At 43.0% G+C, this 21,222-nt stretch overlaps 1 protein-coding gene across 7 annotated transcripts in view; it reads left to right on the forward strand.

The window, feature by feature from the left end:
• Positions 1 to 21,222, forward strand: part of ELMO1 (engulfment and cell motility 1) — a 348,732-nt gene that overhangs the window by 129,212 nt on the left and 198,298 nt on the right. For all 7 annotated transcript variants that reach the window (XM_014942223.1, XM_014942255.1, XM_014942230.1 and 4 more), the window contains 3 exons: positions 5,689 to 5,739; positions 7,277 to 7,399; positions 7,808 to 7,939. In XM_014942223.1, coding sequence (XP_014797709.1) covers positions 5,689 to 5,739; positions 7,277 to 7,399; positions 7,808 to 7,939 — 306 coding nt within the window. The remainder of the gene's footprint in view (positions 1 to 5,688; positions 5,740 to 7,276; positions 7,400 to 7,807; positions 7,940 to 21,222) is intronic.

The raw sequence follows: 21,222 nt of genomic DNA on the forward strand, positions 1-21,222 counted from the left end.
TCGTTCTGTTGTTTCATGCTGTTATATCATTAATTTTGATGGAGCTACCTCCATCTTGCCCCAATATTAGTGGGGATTAAGCATTCTTCCCTGCTTTTGTAGTTCCCTGTAACCTCACATGAACCATATCGACTGTGGCTGGCTGTAGGATTTATTGTACTGAACTTTTTGCCAGCACAGCTTGTAAAACCAGGCTATTTTTTGGTAAACTCTTCCTCCCCCTGCCCTGCCCCGATATTTTAATAAAAATGGCTTTGTTTTTGAAAATGGAAGTATCTTGTCAGGTAAGCATTTTGTGACTTTAATAGTGTATTATTTTAAGTTAACTTTAATGCCAGAGATCGGAAGTCTCAAAAAGAAATGCTTCAAGATTGTGAGCTGCTGTTAAATGAGGATGGAATGTGACATGTTCTGAAATAGAGAAGTTTTATCCATGTTTATGAAGTCATTAGCCTGTGTTAAAACAGATTAAGTCATTCATTTATTTAACATTTCTGTCACCAAGGAACAGCGATGATAGTTCTTGTGGTGACACACTGTTAGTGTCCAGAACTAACAGTTCGCTGAGAGCTGCTGATCAGCTCTGACAAAGACTTTCTAAATACTGGAAATTGTTTAAACAAACGTCAAAGCCATTATGGGTAATTGTTCTTTTTTTTGCTTCAAAAATATTTTAAAAATTGCAAACAGGGGAAAGTTAAACCATTGTTTAATTATTTTATTTTTTAAAAAATCCTTTTTTCCCCATTCCTTTTTTCCTTCTCCCTCCAATACACTCTTCAGTTATGAAGGGAAGAGGGCACCTAATAAAAAAAAAAATTGAAATGAAAACTTTCTTTCAGTTTTGGCCTAAATCTATGATAGGTCCTTGTAAAAAAAAAACAAAACAAAACAAAGATTTTATTTTTTACACTTTTAAATAGTTGCTACTGCTTGTGTTTCTGTGCAAAGTATGCTTTGGTGATATTAGAAGTCGAGAGACAGTGTCAGATGTAGGTAATATTTTAACAACAATCAGTGGGTATGTATTCCTGAATATGACAGTACCCCAGGGTATTCCCAGCAGGTAAAACTGTATTTAACCAGCAGTAGACCATGCAGGCTTCGTGTCACCTGTGGCACCTGCTGCTGTGACACAGAATTGTTAGTCGTGAACTTCTGAGCATCAGAATGTGATGATCTGCTTTACCTTGAAGGCTAAGAGCTCTGACGCTTGCAGAAAACTTCTTTCAGCCTTGAATAACACAATAAGTAGTCAGAATCAGTTAGGCTTCTCTTTATATCTATCTTGTGGTTAATTAGTAAACCATACATTGAAGAAGATAGGTGTCTATTAGCTTCATAGTGACAAATGATGAGGAGAAGGCTGAGGTACTGAATGCCTTCTTTGCCTCTGTCTTTAGTAGCAGAGTTGGTTGTTCTCGAGTACCCAGACCCCTGAGTGAGCAGATAGGGGTGGGGAGCAGAATGAAGCCCCCGTAATCCAGAGGGAGGTGGTGAGGGACCTGCTCCAACGCCTGGATATAAACAAGTCTATGGAACCAGATGGGATCCCCTGAGGGCACTGAGGGAGCTGGTGGAAGTGCTCATGGAGCCACTCTCCACCATTTACCAGTTCCTGGCAAACTGGGGAGGTCCCAGCCGACTGGCGCCTTGCAAATGTGACACCCATCCACAAGAAGGGTCAGAAGGATGATCCGGGGAACACCAGGCCTGTCAGTCTGACCTCGGTGCCTGGGAAGGCCATGGAACAGATCATCCCGAGTGCCATTATGCAGCACATGAAGGACACCCATGCGATCTGGCCCAGCCAGCACGGGTTCATGAGGGGCAGGTCCTGCTTGACGAACCTGCTCTCCTTCTATGACAAAGTGACCCGCTTGCTGGATGAAGGAAAGGCTGTGGATGTTGTTTACCTGGACTTTAGTAAGGCCTTGGATACAGTCTCCCACAGTATCCTCCTGGAGAAACTGGCTGCCCATGGCTTGGATGGGAGGACTCTCCACTGGGTTAAAAACTGGCTGGAGGCCGGGCCCAGAGAGTGGTGGTGAATGGAATCAAATCCAGTTGCTGACCGGTCACGAGTGGTGTCCCACAGGGCTGGGTACTGGGACCCGTTCTCTTTAACATCTTTCTCAATGATCTGGATGAGGGGATCGAGTGCACCCTCAGTCAGTTCACAGATGACACCAAGTTGGGTGGGAGTGTCGACCTGCTGGAGGGCAGAAAGGCTTTGCAGAGGGATCTGGAGAGGCTGGATGGATGGGCCAAGGCCAATGGGATGAGTTTCAACAAGGCCAAGCACTGGGTCCTGCCATTTTAGGAGGACCAGCACGATGTGGATGCCTGCACTGCGATTAAGAAAAGGATTAAAATTGGTGCTGGTTTCTGAATTCCTTCCTCTCCTTTTTTACTTTTTTTTTTTTTTTTTTTTTTTTTTTTTTTTTTTCTATTACTGTATTGCAGAAAGCCAAAAAGTTCAAGGTTTTTCTTTTTAATGAGGACTTCCCGGTTGCTTTGCTTCCTCTGCCGCTGTCAAGGACCAAATCATCTAGAGAAACCTAGGTTATTTAAAAAAAAAAAAAAAGTATCAGAAGAGAGCTGAAAGTTTGGGCTTTTAAAAGATACTGTGGATGTTTAAAACACTTTTTTTGGCAATCATCTACGTTTTTGCAGGCAAGTTGCTACGAGAAATGAAATGGCAGATTTTGTCAAATAATTCTTATTCTCATCTGTTATGACAATACTTTAGAATAGGCAGCTCATATATAATATTATAGAGATATGTAATATCTGTAATATATAGAGATAATATAATATTATAGAGATAATACTCTCCAAAAAATAGAATAAAGGAATTCCCCCTTTTTTGCCTTGAATGCAGAAAGGAATACCTGATGTTCTTTACTTGTCCATCTTTTGGCAGCGAATAAATTATACTGTGACAAAACCAGCCAGTCTGTTCCCTGTGACATGAAGTCTCTCCTGTGCCTGGCACTCCCCCTGCAGCTCAGTTGTGCCTTTCCAGAAGAGATGGAAGGCTCTGGATCGTTCATTCCTTTGCTGTTCCGTGCAATTGAAACCTGCTCAGCCAGAAAAAGCCCACAAACTAAAGTGGAATTTCTCTTGTCTTTGCTCCTTTCTTCCTTCCTTATCATTCCCGTGTTCCGTTGCAGTAGCCGTTATCTGGTATAAAGAAAACAGTTGATATCCACGGCTGCCTCCTGTCTCACAATTAGAATTATTTTATTTCTGCAAGCAAGTTCTCACCCTTAACACTTGCTTTATTTACGTTGTTTCTACAGGCACGTTTCAGCAATCCAATTCTTTGGATGTTTTATGTAACGGCCTTTGCTGTTTTCTAGTTTCTTGTTTGTTATATCACAGAATGATACGGGGTTGGAAGGGATCTCTGGAGATCATCTAGTCCAACCCTCTGCCAGAGCAGGTCCACCCAGAGCAGGTCCCACAGAAATGGGTCCAGGCGGGGTTTGAATGTCTCCAGAGAAGGAGACTCCACCACCTCCCTGGGCAGCCTCTGCCAGGGCTCTGCCACCCTCAAAGTCAACAAGTTCCTCATCATGTTGAGTTGGAACTTCTTATGTTCCAGTTTGTGCCCATTTCCTCTTGTCCTGTCCCTGGGCACCACTGAAAAAAGACTGGCCCCATCCTCCTGACACCCACCCTTGAAGTATTTATAGGTGTTGATCAGATCCCCCCTCAGTCTTCTCCAGACTAAAAAGCCCCAAGTCCCTCAGCCTTTCCTCATCAGAGAGATGTTCCAGGCCCCTCACCATATAAAAGTAACCAGTACATACTCTATATATTATTCTTCAACTCTCACAAACATCAGCAAGAGTTTTTAAAAATGTATTTCTCCTGAAGGTGAACAATGTTTTTGATGTGGTGCCAACTGCACAGAATCACAGCGCATCCTAAAGATGTCCTTAAGCACGTGTCAGCAGTGATGTGATTTGTTGGGCTGTGTTATGTGAGTCTGTGATACACAACTCTGTTTCCAGTCAGTGATCTACTAATTCCGGACATTACCCCTTTGTGTGCATCTAAACAGTGTCTAAATAGCAGTGTACAATCATAGAATGACTTGGGTTGGAAGTCACCTTAAAGATCGAGTTCCAACTCCCCTGCCCTGGGCAGGGACACCTTCCTGGATGACACCACCAGACCAGGTTGCTCCAAGCCCCATCCAGCCTGGCCTTGAAGCTCTTCAGGGATGGGGCAGCCACAGCTTCTCTGGGCAACCTGTTCCAGTGTCTCACCACCCTCACAGCAAAGAATTTCTTTCTGGTATCTCATCTAAATCTCCCCTCTTTCAGTTTAAAACCATTACAACTGATCCTATGGCTCTACTCCCTGACCAAGAGTCCCTCCCCATCTCTCCTGTAGCCCCTTCAGGTACTGGAAGGCCAATATAAGGTCTCCCTGGAGCCTTCTCTTCTCCAGGCTGAACAACCCCAGCTCTCTCAGCCTGTCCTCACAGCAGAGGTGCTCCAGCCCTCTGAGCATCCTCATGGTCCTCAACTGGAGCCATTCCAACAGGTCCATGTCCTTCCTGTGCTGAGGACTCCAAAGCTGGATGCAGTACAATATGTTATTCCATCCTTAAAGAGTGCATTTTGAAAACAAGAATTTAAAAATAATTACATGATGATAACTGCTATCAGTTGCATGCATTTGCATATGCCAGCACGTGTCCACATACATGCCTATATTTCTATATTGATGGAAAAGATCATGGAACTTAAATGAGGTATGGACTTGTAGGTATGATTAAGATTTGACTCTCATGCTTAGTAAGTATAAAATATTCCCTCCTATGCATTTTAGGACAGCATTGGCCTGGGCTGCCCAGGGCAGTGGTTGAGGCCCCATCCCTGGAGATACTGAAAAGGCGGGGTGACCTAGTGCTTCGAGACATGGTTTGGTGATGGTTTTGATCAGAGTGAGGTTGATGGTTGGACTAGATGATCTGAAAGGTCCCTTCCAACCTGGACCATTCTATGATTCTATAGTTTGCAGCATGGACAGCTGGGAGTAGCTGCTTAGGAATGACAGTAAAAGCATATTCTCCTTGATAGTGACTTCAGACAGGTGTAGAAAGAGAAGTTAATTTTAGACCAATGTCAATTTTGCTACTGAAATATGGGGGAGAAGTATTATTTGCTGTGAAGAAACTCTATTGAGTTGTAGGCTGATATATTGAATGAAAGGTAGAGCACTTGACTTTAAAACAGCCAAAATAGTAATGTAAATAAGCATGTTCTCTGATGTCTTTTTTCAAAGTCCTGGTTGGCTTCCATTCCACGCTTCCCCCTGTGTTGTTTGTTGGGGGGGGAAGGTTATTCTTGAACAAGAGTGTGTAAATAATCTGTTTAACCCACAGAGGTCTCTCCAGAGGTCTTTCATTGCTGGCTGTGGATCACCAAAGTCCTCAGCTTGAGGCTGCTTTTCATTTCTTTGCCCTTTTTCTCTTAGTAGAGTGATCTGAATTTGTGACCCCCAAAATAATGCATAGAGTCATATAGCTGAGATGCTGCTTCACTTCCTTTAGAAGTAACGTTGCATAAACTTAAAACTAGAACCTTTTAAGTCAGTGTTCTTCTAGGTATGGCTCTAAAATATCTGCTTCTGGCTAATTTTTAATATTTTTTTTTTAAACTAAATCAGGAAATGGCAAACATTTTGGCACAAAAGCAGCTTCGCTCCATCATCTTAACTGTAAGTATATAATTTATATATAAAAAAATATATATGTATAATAGCAGAGAGGAAAAAGTGACTCCAGTTCTGGTGTTCAGAGGTTTTATCTTAATATATTTTAATTGCACTTGAATTTTGGTATGTTGTGAAGCATGTAGTATGCAAAATAAAGGTTCCTTTGTTGACTGGGTTCAATGAAACTGATGATCAGAAAGGGTATTTTCCCACTCAAATTGTGGTTTCTTCATGAAAATATAATACTGAATAAAAGGATAATATCTCAAGCATTTTCTTCCCATGGAGAATGTGAACTTTATCCTGCAGATGAGGGATTGTCTGAGGAATTTATAGCAAGTGCTCTGTGTTAAAGTTCAGAGCTGATGAGAGCTGAGCAAGCCACACGAGGCTTTCCATCTTGCAACATGAACCTCTCTGTTTTTTCGGATTATTCTGCCTTAATATAAAGTTTGTCACCACTTGCGTGGAAAGATGTAGTGAAATAATGTGAAATATAGCTCAGAATGAAATTAATGAGTGCTATCACAGAAAATCAGAGCGATTTTTTGTCTTTTACCTTGGAGTAAAAAATCTTCAAGGGAACAAGGAGACGTGCTCTTTTCCTGTTAGGAGATACAAGGGAGTGTAAAACAAACCAGCCAACAACCAGCCAACACCTCGCTCTTATTCATTGTCATAATTTCAATGATGTGTACAAAAACCCAGAACTTATTTCAGAAGGCATGTTTTTACACCGCTTGTGTTCATAAGAAATTAGACTCGTAGCATATGGAGAATATTCTTAGGTGTTCAGTTATTATCGTAAAATGCCCCAGTGTCTTTTGACAGACCGATTCTTTTACATTTTTTTTTTTTTTTTAATTCTCTGGAATTGTGCAATATCAATTGCTGGATCCTTCTCCTACTTGATGACTTCCCTCGCGTATGCCCTGCTGCGTTCAGCGGCCTGGCTCTGTTTCCCCTACAGAACCACTCTGTGTTTTCTGGCACGTGAGGAATTTTGAAGTTGTCCATCAGTTTGGTATCAGCTTTCTGAAAGGGACAATTCTGCGTGGGGGGGGCAGTGTATGCTAATGTATTTCTAAGCAGTCTTACTCATAACGAGCAGTCTTGTCTGGTAGAGGTAGGGTTGTGGTGTCACGTTGACTCTGCTCTCTTAATGTTTATAAATATGCTTTTTTTTTTTGTTTGGTTTGTTTTTGCTTTTGCTAAAGAGTTAATTTTTCATTGAAGTCACTTCTCGGTACTGATTTTTAAATTATTTTTTTTTTAATGCCACTTTTCATCATATACATAGGCTCCATCTAGTGGCTTTAAGAAAAAAGCTTTGGTCTATTACTACAAAGTCCTGTCCGATAAAGTTACTTTAGGTACTATATAGTATCTAAATCAGTGACATTAGTCCCGATTTGATTTCCTTCTTTCTGGAGTGGACATATTCCCAATTTGCATAGCAAATGCACGCTTACAGAAATGGAAACACCTGATGTCATCTTTTTTCATAAGGCAGCATTCACTGGCGTCTCTTTCTTTGCAGCATGTTATCAGGGCACAGAGGGCCATCAATAACGAAATGGCACACCAGCTTTATGTTCTGCAAGTGCTTACCTTTAACCTTCTGGAAGACAGAATGATGACAAAAATGGACCCACAGGATCAGGTAAGCACCTGGCACTATCTGGTCAGAGCAGGAAGAGGACAACTGCTCATTGCTGTGCCTAAAGCTCGTTATGGAGGAAAAGACACTGCTGGGAATGCTTACATGAGTAATTCATTTATTATCTCTCTGTCTGTCTGTGAAATTGGGTTATGTTTTCTGGTTGGTAGAAATTACAGAATGCTGTGGGGTTGGAAGGGACCTCTGGAGATCATCTCCTCCAACCCCCTGCCAAAGCAGGTCCACCCAGAGCAGGTTGCACAGGAAGGTGTCCAGGTGGGTTTGAATGTCTCCAGAGAAGGAGACTCCACCACCTCCCTGGGCAGCCTCTGCCAGGGCTCTTTGTGGGATTGGTTATAAAAGTGAGAAGTGAGTTCTTTTAACCAATTTTTTGAACTTGTTTTATCATAGGCTCAACGGGATATCATATTTGAACTCCGAAGAATTGCGTTTGATGTAGAATCTGAACCAAACAACAGTAGTGGCAGCATTGAGAAGCGCAAATCTATGTATACGCGAGACTATAAAAAACTTGGATTTATTGTGAGTATTTTTGCATGGTGCTACACTGAAAGTGGGTGAGTGCCTCTGTTGTAGTACGTCCTATGATCAGCAGCTTCTCTTATTTGGTCTTCTGGCCATTTCCTTCAAGGCTATGGAGCTTGGGGGTTTTTTTTGTTCTGTTGTTTTTTTTTTTAGGGTTAATTGGAAGTAGTAACTACCTGAGGTTGAAGCATGTAGTTTTGTGTGACATACCATAATTAAAACCTAAGTTTTAATGCTATCTTGGATGAACAGGCATTGTCTAATGGATCTGTGGCAGACCTGTATAGTGTCAGTAATAACGTGGACTGATGAGCCCAATAAATCTGAGACAGGACTCTGTGGTATTTAATTGTAGGGCCGTGTGTTTTTGTTGCTTGAACTCCTTTCATCTGTGAGTAGGGGGTGCAGAATCTCTTAAACAGAATTATGCAGAATCTCTTCAACAGAATCTCTTAAACAGACCAATTGGAGTTGTGGTCTTGCCTGAAACTGTTGGGGAGCGGAGCACGATCTGGCTAAACCATGGCATATATTTATATTAATGAATAATGTGTATTTTCCCCCCTCTGGAAACAGAGCATGTGCACATTCACTACAATCATTGTCTTGATTTATCGTTTACTCTAGGTTAGCAGGCAATTTTCTATCTCCTTAGGTAAAATTGTATACTTCATATCTTACGTGATTGGTTACTTTGCTGTTGGCCTGACAGATACACACTGAATATATTACAGTAGCCACAGTTATAGACAGGGTGGTTTTAAACACTGCTGGGGGAAGCTGGAGCTCTCTGTGCAGTCTGAGCCACAGAGCTCAGCTCCGTGGTGTAGGGCTCAACGTTACACAGCTCCCTTGTGGTTTTGGGAGGAGGCTTTCTGGGTTCTGATAGTTGTTTTCCTTACTGGCAAGTGAGGAAAAATGACTGCTGTGTCAGTGCTGTTGTGTTTGTAAGGAGTTTTTAGTAAATAGATGGGAAGGGACATTTGGGGACAGTAAGCATGATAGTAGAACTAGTGCTTTGAAGAAGCTTTTGAAGCTCAATGTGGTTTTTTTTTTGGTTTGTATGAATCTATTCTCAGTTCCTGTGCGATAGAAAACCATTGCTATCCCAGCTTCTGAGTCTGGTAACTCCTAGGGTGAGATGAGCAGAAGACTTTGTGCCCTCGAGGCCAAAACTAAAGGAAAATGTGGGCCCTGGCTTAGAGAAAATGGATTGGATATAGAGCCTCCAGCTTGTGGGGGATGAGAACAGAGATGGGGGTCACTGTCATGGGAGGGGGAAAAGCAGCTGGTGGCAAAGAAAGAAATGGTGACAAACACCAGGAGAACAATGGGGTACGCAAAAGTCATGGCAGGGCTGTGCACACAGAGATTGTGGCGTATGGAAGAACCAAGGAGATCAAATTTGAAACTATAGTTGTCCACTTCAAGCTGATCTCTTTCAGATATCTGCTGCTCACTCTAGTTTTAGGAGATATTGAAGACTGTCAGCTCCCACAGCCATCACTGGCACCTAAATATCCAGCATCCCTGCAAATCTTATCTTGCTTTCTTAAAGCTGGAGCTGGAAAACTTTGAGCATGTAAAGGAGCATCCAACAGAAGCTGAACTGGGACTAGCCCACAGATCTGAACTCCAATCCTATTCTTCTGCTGCTTAACAAGGACTAAAGATGTGTATTAAATGTTGCAGCATCGACAAAACACTTCTGTGCAGGTGTGTGCTCCTTGGTGGTCATTTGGGTAGGGATACCCTTCCTCACTTTTTTTTTTTTTTTTTAAGATATTGAGTCATCTCAGGACAGTAAAAGTTACTGTAGGTTTGCTGGCTTCTTGAGGATGATAAGGATGTTCCTTGAAGTAGCCATGGCTCTGTCCTGATTGATATAGGAGGACATGCTTGGGCATGAGAGACATGAGAGAGCCTTGAAGTCTTCTTATCCCATCCATATCACTGTCAGCTCTGTGACTAACTATTCTCTCATACAGTAAGAAGCTCAGTAATTAACTGTTTTCTCACGTAGTAAGAAGGTTAGCAGGAAGCAAAAAACATTTTAATTAGCATATGGTTGTAAACAAAGCAGGGGCCTGTCGTTGGTAACACGGTGGGACGTTCTTCAAAAGGCAGGCATGGGTGATAGGAAGAGGGGTAATGGTTTCAAATTGAAATAGGGGAGATTTAGATGAGATACCAGAAAGAAATTCTTTGCTGTGAGGGTGGTGAGAGCCTGGAACAGGTTGTCCAAAGAAGCTGTGGCTGCCCCATCCCTGGAGGGGTTCAAGGCCAGGCTGGATGGGGCTTGGAGCAATGTGGTCTGGTGGGAGGTGTCCCTGCCCAGGGCAGGGGGTTGGAACTGGATGGTCTTGAAGGTCCCTTCCAACTCTAACCATTCGGTGATTCTAAGACCTTCAAAATATTAGTGGTGGTGATGTAAAAGAGTGAACGTATGCTGATGGAATCTTCTGATGAAACAAATTTGGGAGGCGTCAATAAAAGAATCGCCGTGTCATTCATGTATTGGATGACCTTTTGGATTAGAGAAATAGAAATAAAATTTTACTCAGTGATACGAAGTGTAACAGTGTTCATTTAAGACCACTGGCAAGAATTTCTTCTGTAGGCAATTATCTAACCTATGAGAAAAGATAAAAGGGATTGTGCAACGTAGGCATAAAAAAGTCAGATGTTAAGCTTGGCTATATCTGGAAAGATATTTTCAGTTTAACTGTTGTTAAGGCCATTTTTCTGCATTTCTGAGACATCCTCTAGAACATGGTATAATTTTAGTTACCTGTGCAATGACTTGTGGACTGATTAGGTAGGATGAGTGCGGAGGGTGAGACTTCTGCAGTGATGAGGGAGATGTCTTATAGGAGCTGACTCTAAAAGGTTGGCTGGTTTAGCTGACCAGGCTGAAGGCTGTGGAAATAGCAAGTGCTTGAATGCTGAGGGGGAGGAAGGCGTATGTACGTAAAAGGCAGTGATGCTAATCACTTTATGGAAAAGATTTTTAGTTGGAATGATGGGGAAAAAATTCATTACTGCTTTAAGGACGTTGCTTGATCCTTCATGGAAAGGTTTCTATGCTACGTTTGACAATGGTGGATCCAGGAAACAAAACACACGAGGACTCTATGGAAAAAAAAAAAAAAAAACCCAAACCCAACCCAAGGTGCCTTAAAGAAATCTAAGGACTCTATGGAAAAAAAAAAACAAACCCAAACCCAACCCAAGGTGCCTTAAAGAAATGTGAAAGGAAACATGAGTAATTAGATGAATAATGACTTAAATGGCAGCATACCTGGTTTGTTAGACATTATAAAATCTTTCTCATGTGAGGAGAAACAGCACCAGAATGGATAGTTTGGAGATCTTTGGAGAGAAATGCAAAAAAATAGTTGAGAGTAACTGAAGCATGCCTTAGGCAAAATGTAGACCCGATAAGCTTCTGAGATTCCTTCCAGACTTGGTTTTTATTTCTCTTCTTCATGTCCTAGGTGAGCAGCTACTTTGTCTTCTCCTTTGATCTTATTCTTCAAAAACCCCTGGTTTCACAGCACGAAGTAGTGCTCTGAAGATAAAAGCAATTCAATTTTCTCATGGGTTCTTCCGTGGTGTTTCTCATTGTCTCTTTGAGTAGTTCATTAGCCGGCAAGACAAGGGGAGGATTTTTCCCCTTGAATGTTCTGGCTGAGGAAAGATGCTCAGGACTTTATTTTCCTGAATACTTTCTGCTTTTCTCAATGCATGATGTGTTGTACCTGCGAGTTACTGTCTGCAGAGCTGAGTGTATCCCACTCAGGTGTTTGGAAAATGAAGAACATCGAGTTAGGGACTGTCTTTTACCTTTTACCTTACCTGTCTTGAAGTCTTTCCTAAGTCTGCTTGTCTCTAGACATTTCTCACCAGGCCAAGTCTGTGGCTTTCTTAACTGAGAGGTTTGGCCTGAGGTTTAGGTTGTCCCTGTTCCACCAGCAAAGGGGAAGCACTTCTTCAGGACGTTCCTTTTTGCAAGCATGAGCTGTCTGTGTGTCAGAGTTTCCCCCAGAGCAGGTGAAACTTAGTCATTCACTATATGGAATGGAGAGTCCTTAGGTTGTTGTGGCCAAGAATAACTTAAGACAAAGTCAGTAGCTGCCTGAATAAATGCCCAGCGTGATCCTCTGACAAATAATGATGATTGTGACTCCTTTGCATCGTGATATATTCCCCAGAGGAAGCCCCTTCTCTGCACTGGAAGAAGGAGGTTATCAGGGCAATAATGTTATCATGTGATTAATATTTTGTAATGATTACCTGCAAGAGGGGCAAACTTGGGTGACTGCAGCAAGTGCTGACATACCCCAGCCTTTAATTGCTGTTCAACCTATCTAGTAGATCTCTGGTGTGTATAATTTCCTCATGCTCAATGGAAGCCACTTTTCCCCCCCAGTTCGTTTTCACGTCATGCTTCATCTGAGTCCTCATCCTTGCCCAGGATTTGGGAATGAAGAAGTAAACTCATGCTTTTGAAAAGGGGGTGGTGGTGCTGGTTTGATGTTTGTTTTTTCACTACCCAAGTCTCTTTAATTGGCAATTAATTAAATTGACTTTCTCCAAGTGAAGTCTGTTAGCCCATGATGGTAGCTGGTAAGCAATCTCCCTGTCCCTTATCTCAACCCATGAGTTTTTCCACCCTTTTTCTCCCCTTTCTCTGTTGAGGAAGGGAGTGGGTGAGCAGCTGGGTGGGCACGTGGCTGCTGACGGACGTTAATGGACCAAACCTTCTTGCTGTGTCTTGTTAATTCTGTCTTTAGGCATCTTCTGGGCTCACTCCTTGTGCCGTGGTAGCTTGGAGGCTCCATCTTCTCTGTATTCCATTGCAGTCTCCTTGCAGTGCTATCTCACTTCACTTTTTGATTCCTGATCTCCTCTGGCCTTTCTCTCTCCAGTTCTTTCCCTAGTCTTTGAGTCTTTTGGTGTCTCAACCACTGCCCTGGGCAGCCCAGTCCAATGTGCAATAACCTTTTCCATGGAAACATTTCTCCTAATCTCCAATCTGAACCTCCCCTGGGGCAACTTGAGGCCATTTCCTCTTGTCCCATGGCCTGTGATGTTTATTCCTGTTGGTGACATTCAGCAGCGATGGGAAGTGTCACGTTGTTTATCCTTTGGGGGAACTTTTCAACCATAATAAAAGCAATGCTTTCTTACATTCCCATTCTGTTGCTGGCTTTGGCAGGGGCAGAAGAACTTTTTTAGAATGAAACTGTCTGTGCCAAACAGAATTGTAAATTGAGACAATTTTATCATTGGCTTAATGATAGAAAGTTTTCTGTACTACTGAGAATGATTTGTAGTTTTCTGTCCTCCTCTACTCCCACAACACTCTTTCTCTACCTACTGTTTCAAAATTTTCGAAATCACTTGTTGCTGGAAAAATAATTAGTTTTAGAAGATTTCCTTTTGCTGAGCTAGTCAGAATTGCAGTGGCTGAGGCTGCTTTTGCCTCAAGACAAAAGTGCCTGACCCTCAATTTAGTTGGTATATTTCTATATGTAACACCGGTCTATTGTAAAATAAAATAATTTATCATTAGTTAATGATAGCTAATAATTAAGCACCATGCAGCAAGCAGAGCAGAGACCATGTGTAATGGCACTCCACCGTAAAGGAGATTCCCTCATCTCACCTTCTGTTGTAGCACAGGGCTTGTAGATTTGAGCATCCTTTTATTTGACAGAACTAAATTCGCAAATGCTACGACCAGAAAAAGTACATGGTCTGCCCTTTGCCACCGGGATTCCCTTTAACGTTGTTCCAAAGGGTAAGGAATGTGTTTAGCTTTTCTGTCATTTCTACCCTTATGACCACTAGAGGTTGCCCATCTCCGGTGTTTGCAAGCTTAGCATAGAATCAGAGAATTGCCCAGGCCGGAAGGGACCTCCAAAGGTCATCTAGTCCCACCTCCAAAGGTCATCTAGTCCTACCTCCCCGCAAGCTTCATTCTGTCATTCAGTTTTGAAGCTGAATTTTTTCAGCAGGTGTTTTAGAAACAAACTCTTGCTCAGGGTAAGTTTTGGAAGGTGAAGGCTAACCATAACTATTTATTTCTAGGAGTTGTGAGAGTTGCAGTTGTATAGTGACTGTTACATGTGCTATTTCGTCACCTTTTAATTAAAAGACATAAAGATTCATATACTTGTATTTGCTTTCTTGTACTTCCAAGTAAGTGTTTTTCGGACAAAACAGAATTTGAGGACAATTTCTGTCATTCCTGTTTTCAGAGAGTAACATTTATCCGTATAATCCTATTGCTGTGTACAGGGATATCACATGGACAATATCTAGTCACTGGGAATGACAACCAGGACCTCATGTAACATGGATCTTAAACCAGTGAGAACATCTAGACTGATGTCAGTGTTTGAAATCCTTTGTATTTCATTAATATTGACTGCATCATAAGTGCGGTACCACCTTGTACTAGAAGAGCAGCAAAATTGAATGTTTTTAGGAAAAGGCAGAAATAAGTCACAGAACCATAGAATCATCTAGATTGGAAGGGACCTTTAAGATGATCTTGTCCAAACATTAACCTGACACTGCCAAAGCTACTGTTAAACCACGTCCCCAAGCACCATGTCTACCTCTGAGGTTTAAATCTTTATAGCCCTAATTAGTTCCCTTCCCTCTTTGTCGCATTTAATTACATGCATGTGCATGGAAACATTTCTCCTAATCTCCAATCTGAACCTCCCCTGGCACAACTTGAGGCCATTTCCTCTTGTCCCATGGCCTGTTCCTTGGGAGAAGAGACCGACCCCCCCTGGCTACACCCTCCTTTCAGGGAGTTGGAGAGAGCCAGAAGGTCTCCCCTCAGCCTCCTTTTCTCCAGGCTCAACACCCCCAGCTCCCTCAGCCTCTCCTCACAAGACTTGTGCTCCACACCCCTCACCAGCTCCCTTGCCCTTCTCTGGACCCGCTCCAGCCCCTCAAGGTCTTTATTTGTGAGAAGGGGCCCAAAAGGGAACACAGCACAGGAATGCTCAGGACAGGCAGTGTCTTCAGAAAAAACTGTGTGTGCTCCAAAGAAACTTGTTAAATTCAGTTCATCCTGAGTTTTTAAAATTTGGTCAAATGTAGACTGCGTTCCAGAAGAATTTCAAGACAGGACAAGACTTGTTGTGGTATCAAAACTGGAAGTTTTTCTTGGTTAGCATGAGTGGCCTGCAGTTTCTTGACAAAACAATTGTGAAAAACATTCCTAAAAACGATCAGATAAAAGGAGATGCTAAGCATTCTGTCCTGACACTTAGAATAGTTGTAAAGTATCAGAAGCAAGAGAAAGTCTAAAACTGGAGAGTGTCAGACAACCCGAACGGCAGGTGACACGACCAGTTTGACTTGTCATTTAGACATCTTTCTCACGTTCCCATTTACTTTAGACATCTTGCTTCCCTGGTGTTTCTGGGAACTGTTGCTACTTGCCAGATTTCTGGCAGAGCATCCAGCAGTCCTGAAACCTCTGATAGATAGGTGATCAAAATATGTGAAGTACAAGAAAAGAAAATCAGAATGGAAGAGGAAGGAAATAGAAATTAACTGATCGTGATACAAAGATGTGCCTAAAGGTTTTACTGGTCTGTGTTGTCATTTGGAGGAGTCCAGTTGTTAATTTTACAGTTAAATTTCCTGAATCTATATGGAGATAATTCAGTCTGAAAATGAGATTTTTTTAAATTTTATTTCCTATTTAGAAAAAAAAAGTCCCCTTTTCACTTGTTGAAAAAAAGAGGAATGTTTTCGTTTTATTAGTTTAATATTTTAGATTATTTTACATTATGCAGCTCTACATGGTAGTCTCACAGAATGTTTTCGAAGTGAATGCTTAGATCTTCTCTTTACATTAATAATGAAAGTCTGTCAGGATTTCTTCAACATTCTCCTGAAGGTAGAAATCCTTGATTTACTCTGTTTATATGGCTTGATATTATTTGGAGTACAGATTAACATCATTTCAAAGAAAGGTGTTAATTTGTACTATTGGACAGCAGAGGGCACGAGCATCATACCAGATGTAGTTTGTTCCTAGAGGTTGTTCAACAGCGCGCTTACATGAGCACAGGAGCATTTCAGCCTTAGAAATAGTGGAAATAACTGTTCTGGGCTGTAAATTCCCATTTCTCAGTTGAAGGCCAGCAGATGTTTGATGCTGAGGCTAAACAATACCTCTGGGGGCAATAGAAAGTTGCTTAATTTGGCTTTCATGTGATGGTTTGTTGTACCGTACACTGTAAGCAGAGTTTCTTTTCTGTCTGGCACTTACTGGTGAGATATTTTTTCCCTCTGAAACAGTAGTTTGTTCCCGTGTCTGAGTGTTTTCCTGTTTTTAAGAGTCTCTGCGAATCTGTAAAAGATGAGATTTTGTAAATGTAGCTAAAGATCTAATCAGAAAAAACTTATTTTTGATTGCTAACCCAGAAAGTGCTCTGCAAATGTGAGCAACAATCTGTTTCCAAACCTGAGAGTCAGAAATACAGAAACTGACGTGCCACACAAGCTTTACCCCCGCTAAGTCATCCTGTGCTTGGTGTTGTAGGAGCCCATGGGTATGTGTGACCTACCACAGTCTTTCCCCATAATTTCATAGTTTTAAGTTATCGTTTGCCATAAACGATGCATTCCAGAGTCCCATGTTGTGCTGTGGATTTGGTGCTTGGTTGGGAAAACGTGGGACTGGGTTGGGAAAACATGGGACTGTGTTGAAAATAGGCTTGTTGCACAAAAAACGAAGCGCAAAAAATGTAGGATGAAGCGGTGCACACTAAGATTTGCGGTTTAGCAGAATTCCTGCTCAAACTCCACTCTCCACGCTTGACAACTCTATTTGCTGGGATAGTCAAGTCAACGTGTGGGAGATACCTCCTCTGGTATAGGTTAGAGGAGGGTAGCCACCAGGGTTAGTATTGATTTGCAGATCTCTTCTGTGGAGCCCCTGAACCACTTTGAGCAGTGCAAGGAAGTGTGGGTACATGTCTGCTGAGCACAAGTGAGGGAGGAGCTTGGTTGCCCCTCATATCTCCCACAGTATCCTCCTGGAGAAACTGGCTGCCCATGGCTTAGATGGGAGGACTCTCCACTGGGTTAAAAACTGGCTGGAGGCCAGGCCCAGAGAGTGGTGGGGAATAGAGTTGGTGGCTGGTCACAAGTGGTGCCCCACAGGGCTTGGTGTTGGGGCCAGTTCTCTTTAACATCTTTATCAATGATCTGGACAAGGAGATCGAGTGCACCCTCGGACAGTTCACAGAGGATGCCAAGTAGGGTGGGAGCGTTGATCTGCTGGAGAGTAGAAAGGCTTTGCAGAGGGATCTGGACAGGCTGGATGGATGGGCCGAGGCCAATGGGATGACGTTCACCAAGGCAAGTGCCAGGTCCTGCCCTTGGGGCCCACCAACCCCCTGCAGCGCTCCAGGCTGGGGGCAGAGTGGCTGGAGCTGCCTGGCAGAAAAGGACCTGGGGGTGTTGGTGGCCTGTGGGCTGAAGATGAGCCAGCAGTGTGCCCAGGTGGCCAAGAAGGCCACCAGCATCCTGGCCTGTGTCAGGAACAGTGTGGGGAGTAGGACTCGGGAGGTGATGGTCCCCCTGGACTGGGCACTGGTGAGGCCCTCCCAAGGAACAGGCCATGGGACAAGAGGAAATGGCCTCAAGTTGTGCCAGGGGAGGTTCAGATTGGAGATTAGGGAAAATGTTTCCACAGAAGGGGTTAATAACAGCCTTGGCCTAGGCTGCCCAGGGCAGTGGTTGAGGCCCCATCCCTGGAGGGATTGAAAAGCCGGGTTGACCTAGTGCTTAGAGACATGGTTTAGTGATGGTTTTGATCAGAGTTTGGTTGATGGTTGGACTAGATGATCTTAGAGGTGCTTTCCAACCTGGACAATTCTATGATTCTAAGTTCAGACTGAAATATTTTAGGAGGGATTCGTCCTTTATTCCAAACCAGTCTCTGACGCCTACAAAGCTTGGCTGTTTGCACTCAGGCAGGGGGAAGATTTGACCGGAGAGCTCTTCGTTTTGTATGTGGAGACGTTTGTCCGGAGGTGGTTAAAATATCATAGATGCTGACAGTTCCTTTACTGTAGATTAGTTTCCAGCTTGTCATCTGTGGTTGCTGGAAGCTTGACCAGGTCACGGGTAATAGAAGAAGTGGCCGTGTGTAAGCTGCAGAGCTCCGTAGTGGCACCAGGCTTATTTTTTTAACCTCGGACCGTGCATCCCTATGCCTAGCCACAGATGACATTTCAGCTGGGCTCCCAGGTTTTAAGTTCTGACTGCTCTTGTGTCCAGCAGGCAGTAGATTCACCTGGCTAATGGATTTGGAAGCGGAGTTTTCTCAGACACAGAGCTGACTTCTCCCTTCTCTTTAGTTGAACTAAACAACAGCCTGGCCCCTCGCTGTTGTGTCCAGCTGCCAGGCAGGCAGTAGATTCACATGGCTAATGGATTTGGTTTAGTTGAACTAAACAACAGCCTGGCCCCTTCCTTTTGCACGTGACAGCCATTTTAGCTGCCTTGATTGAAAAGAAGAACATGAAACCTTTCTACAGAAGCATCTAAAAGGAGAGCAGGATCCATCCCAACCTTCTTTTTGGTTATGCTTGGCACTTTTGGTTCCTTGCAAAGCTCAAGCAGTGCTCCTCATAAGGATGAAGGGTTGTCCCCAGCCACTCCAGTCATCACTATTAATGATGTTCCATGTACCTCATCATTAATGACGTTCCAAGTACAATTCACTGCACAAATGGAGTGCCACTCATCTTATTCTGTGGCTGTGCTGTGCGTACTGCAGAATGCAAGGGTCCCATTCTCTGCTGGAACTGGTAGATGTTACAGCTGGAGGGATCCCATTCAGAGTTTCACTCAAGTCTTCTGGTGGTGATATATGGGAGAGGCAACTGCAGCAGTTAAGTGGGCTGCCTCACATGTGGCTTCCCTGTAGATACACATCCTCGGAAAAATTCTAGTGATTATTTTTACCCTGATTTTATTTGATTGCTTATAGTTTAAGTGATTTTTCTTTAAGAGAAACCACAATTTAAACATGTTTTAATTAGCACACCTTAACTACAGAGGCAAATGCTATGTCAAAAAGATTAAGTATAGAGAAAACTGCCCGGAGTGTACCCAAAACAATCAAAAAGATGCTCTTCTGGTAGTCTTATGCTTAGAAGACTGAGACTCAAGCTGCCCAAAGTTTTGCAGAACTCGGTTTTGAACTTCTAATAAAAAGGTCTAGAGATTACTTTTTTTCCTGTTGATAGGCTATGCAACTCATGTGGTTTTGGCTGTAGGCTAAAATACATATTTCTGTACACTTGTTGACCATTTGATATAATTTCCTAAACTTTTATACAAAATGCCTGCTGAAGAGCTCTGAATTTCTCCTTAGTAACTAGTCTTTGAACCAGCAGTCAGGACCATTACTGCTCGTACACCAATATATGAACAGTGCAGCCATTATGCTTAAATAATGAGTGGAAGTCATGACGTGCTTTATTCAACAACCATTAAGCTCACCCAAACTCCAGAAAGACTTCTCATGCCAAAATTAGGCTTATGAAGGCTAAGTCTAACTAATTAACACAGCTAATAGGATTCACGGAGATAAAATGACTCCAGTACATTTTGATACTGCCGTGTCTGCCGTTCCATCTAGCCGCAAACATTTAATCTGTGTTTGTTTACAATAGTCAAGTTTAGATGGATTAATGTTTTTTGGCTTGCTGTTCCTGCTAGCACTGTTCACACTGTTTTCTCACATGACTGTCTTCTCGCTAGCTTGCTAATTATCCTGCTGGGCAAGATGAGGATTCAGGCATTAGATCCTGTCGATGTAGAAAAGACAAACTGCTTCAATGGCGGCGGTGAAATTAAACCAGTCCACCTTCTCCCACCTTCCCAGGTCATAAAAAGGCCTGTATTTATAACACTGCTTCTTTTTAGGTTGGGGATACTCCTTGCCAGTTTATCCTGGTTGTACATCTTGACTGCTGTAGTTCAAACAACGCAAACGTTGCTTGCGGGCCAGGATGTGGGTAACACACTTCCATCGTGGTTTTGGAAGAGCTGGAGCTATTTGAGAAGGTGTAGCTCTTGGTTGCTCTCCGGCTGCCCTGGCCTGAGGGATATCTGCCTCACACCCTTGCAGTTGAGCCTCTAGAAAGTCTCCTGGGAAGGGTCCCTAATTCCCTGCAGGGAAAGCCATCTGGTTTAGCTCACATCTTGTCCAGCAGCAGTTTCATCTAAAGCGGACTGACTTTGCCCAAAAGTGTGGGACAGGAAATCTGGCAGGGTCTGCTGATCATAGAATGGTTAGAGTTGGAAGGGACCTTCAAGATCATCCAGTTCCCACCCCCTGCCCTGGGCAGGGACACCTCCCACCAGACCAGGTTGCTCCAAGCCCCATCCAGCCTGGCCTTGAACCCCTCCAGGGATGGGGCAGCCACAGCTTCTCTGGGCAACCTCTTCCAGGCTCTCACCACCCTCACCCAACGAATTTCTTTCTGGTATCTCATCTAAATCTCCCCTCTTTCAGTTTAAAACCATTACCCCTCTTCCTATGGCTCCCCTCCCTGACCAAGAGTCCCTCCCCATCTCTCCTGTAGCCCCTTCAGGTACTGGAAGGCCAATATAAGGTCTCCCCGGAGCCTTCTCTTCTCCAGGCTGAACAACCCCAACTCTCTCAGTCTCTCAATGTGGCTGTTAAATGAACTGATAATCTCAAGTACAGAGTAGTAGTAAACTAGTATGGCTTTTAGTTTCTTGACCCAGTCTTTGAGGGGATGCTTGACTGCTTCTTCAGTTATTCTGTAAACTTAGTGGATACCAGGAGATATCTGGTAGCAATTTCCCATGCTGAAAAAAGTGTAATTGAAATGACCGTGTCCCATTGATTCATTTTAAATATCCCTCAGAGATTACCTGACCTGTTACTGCTTGATAACTTCATTTGTCCAGAAAACATCACTTCAATAACAAGTCATTGACAAATCTGTGAAGTACTAAACATGTATCCAACTTTAGTCTGTCCTTGTTGACTAAAATAAAACCTGAAAGGTGGTTCATCCTTGTTATGCATTGGACAAGATGTGATCGCTCTTATTTATAGGACCCATTTTAGATTCTTTTAGGCTTTTAAACTGTTGGCAGTCCATAGGAATGAAGGTCGTGGAACCCAAAGCATTAGCTCTGTGTAGCTGTAGAGCTGTAATAGAGGTGTGTATAAAATACAAAGAATTCTA

The sequence above is a fragment of the Calidris pugnax genome, unplaced genomic scaffold (assembly GCF_001431845.1).
Source record: "Calidris pugnax isolate Ruff unplaced genomic scaffold, ASM143184v1 scaffold23, whole genome shotgun sequence".
In the NCBI taxonomy this organism is placed as follows: Eukaryota; Metazoa; Chordata; class Aves; order Charadriiformes; family Scolopacidae; genus Calidris; species Calidris pugnax.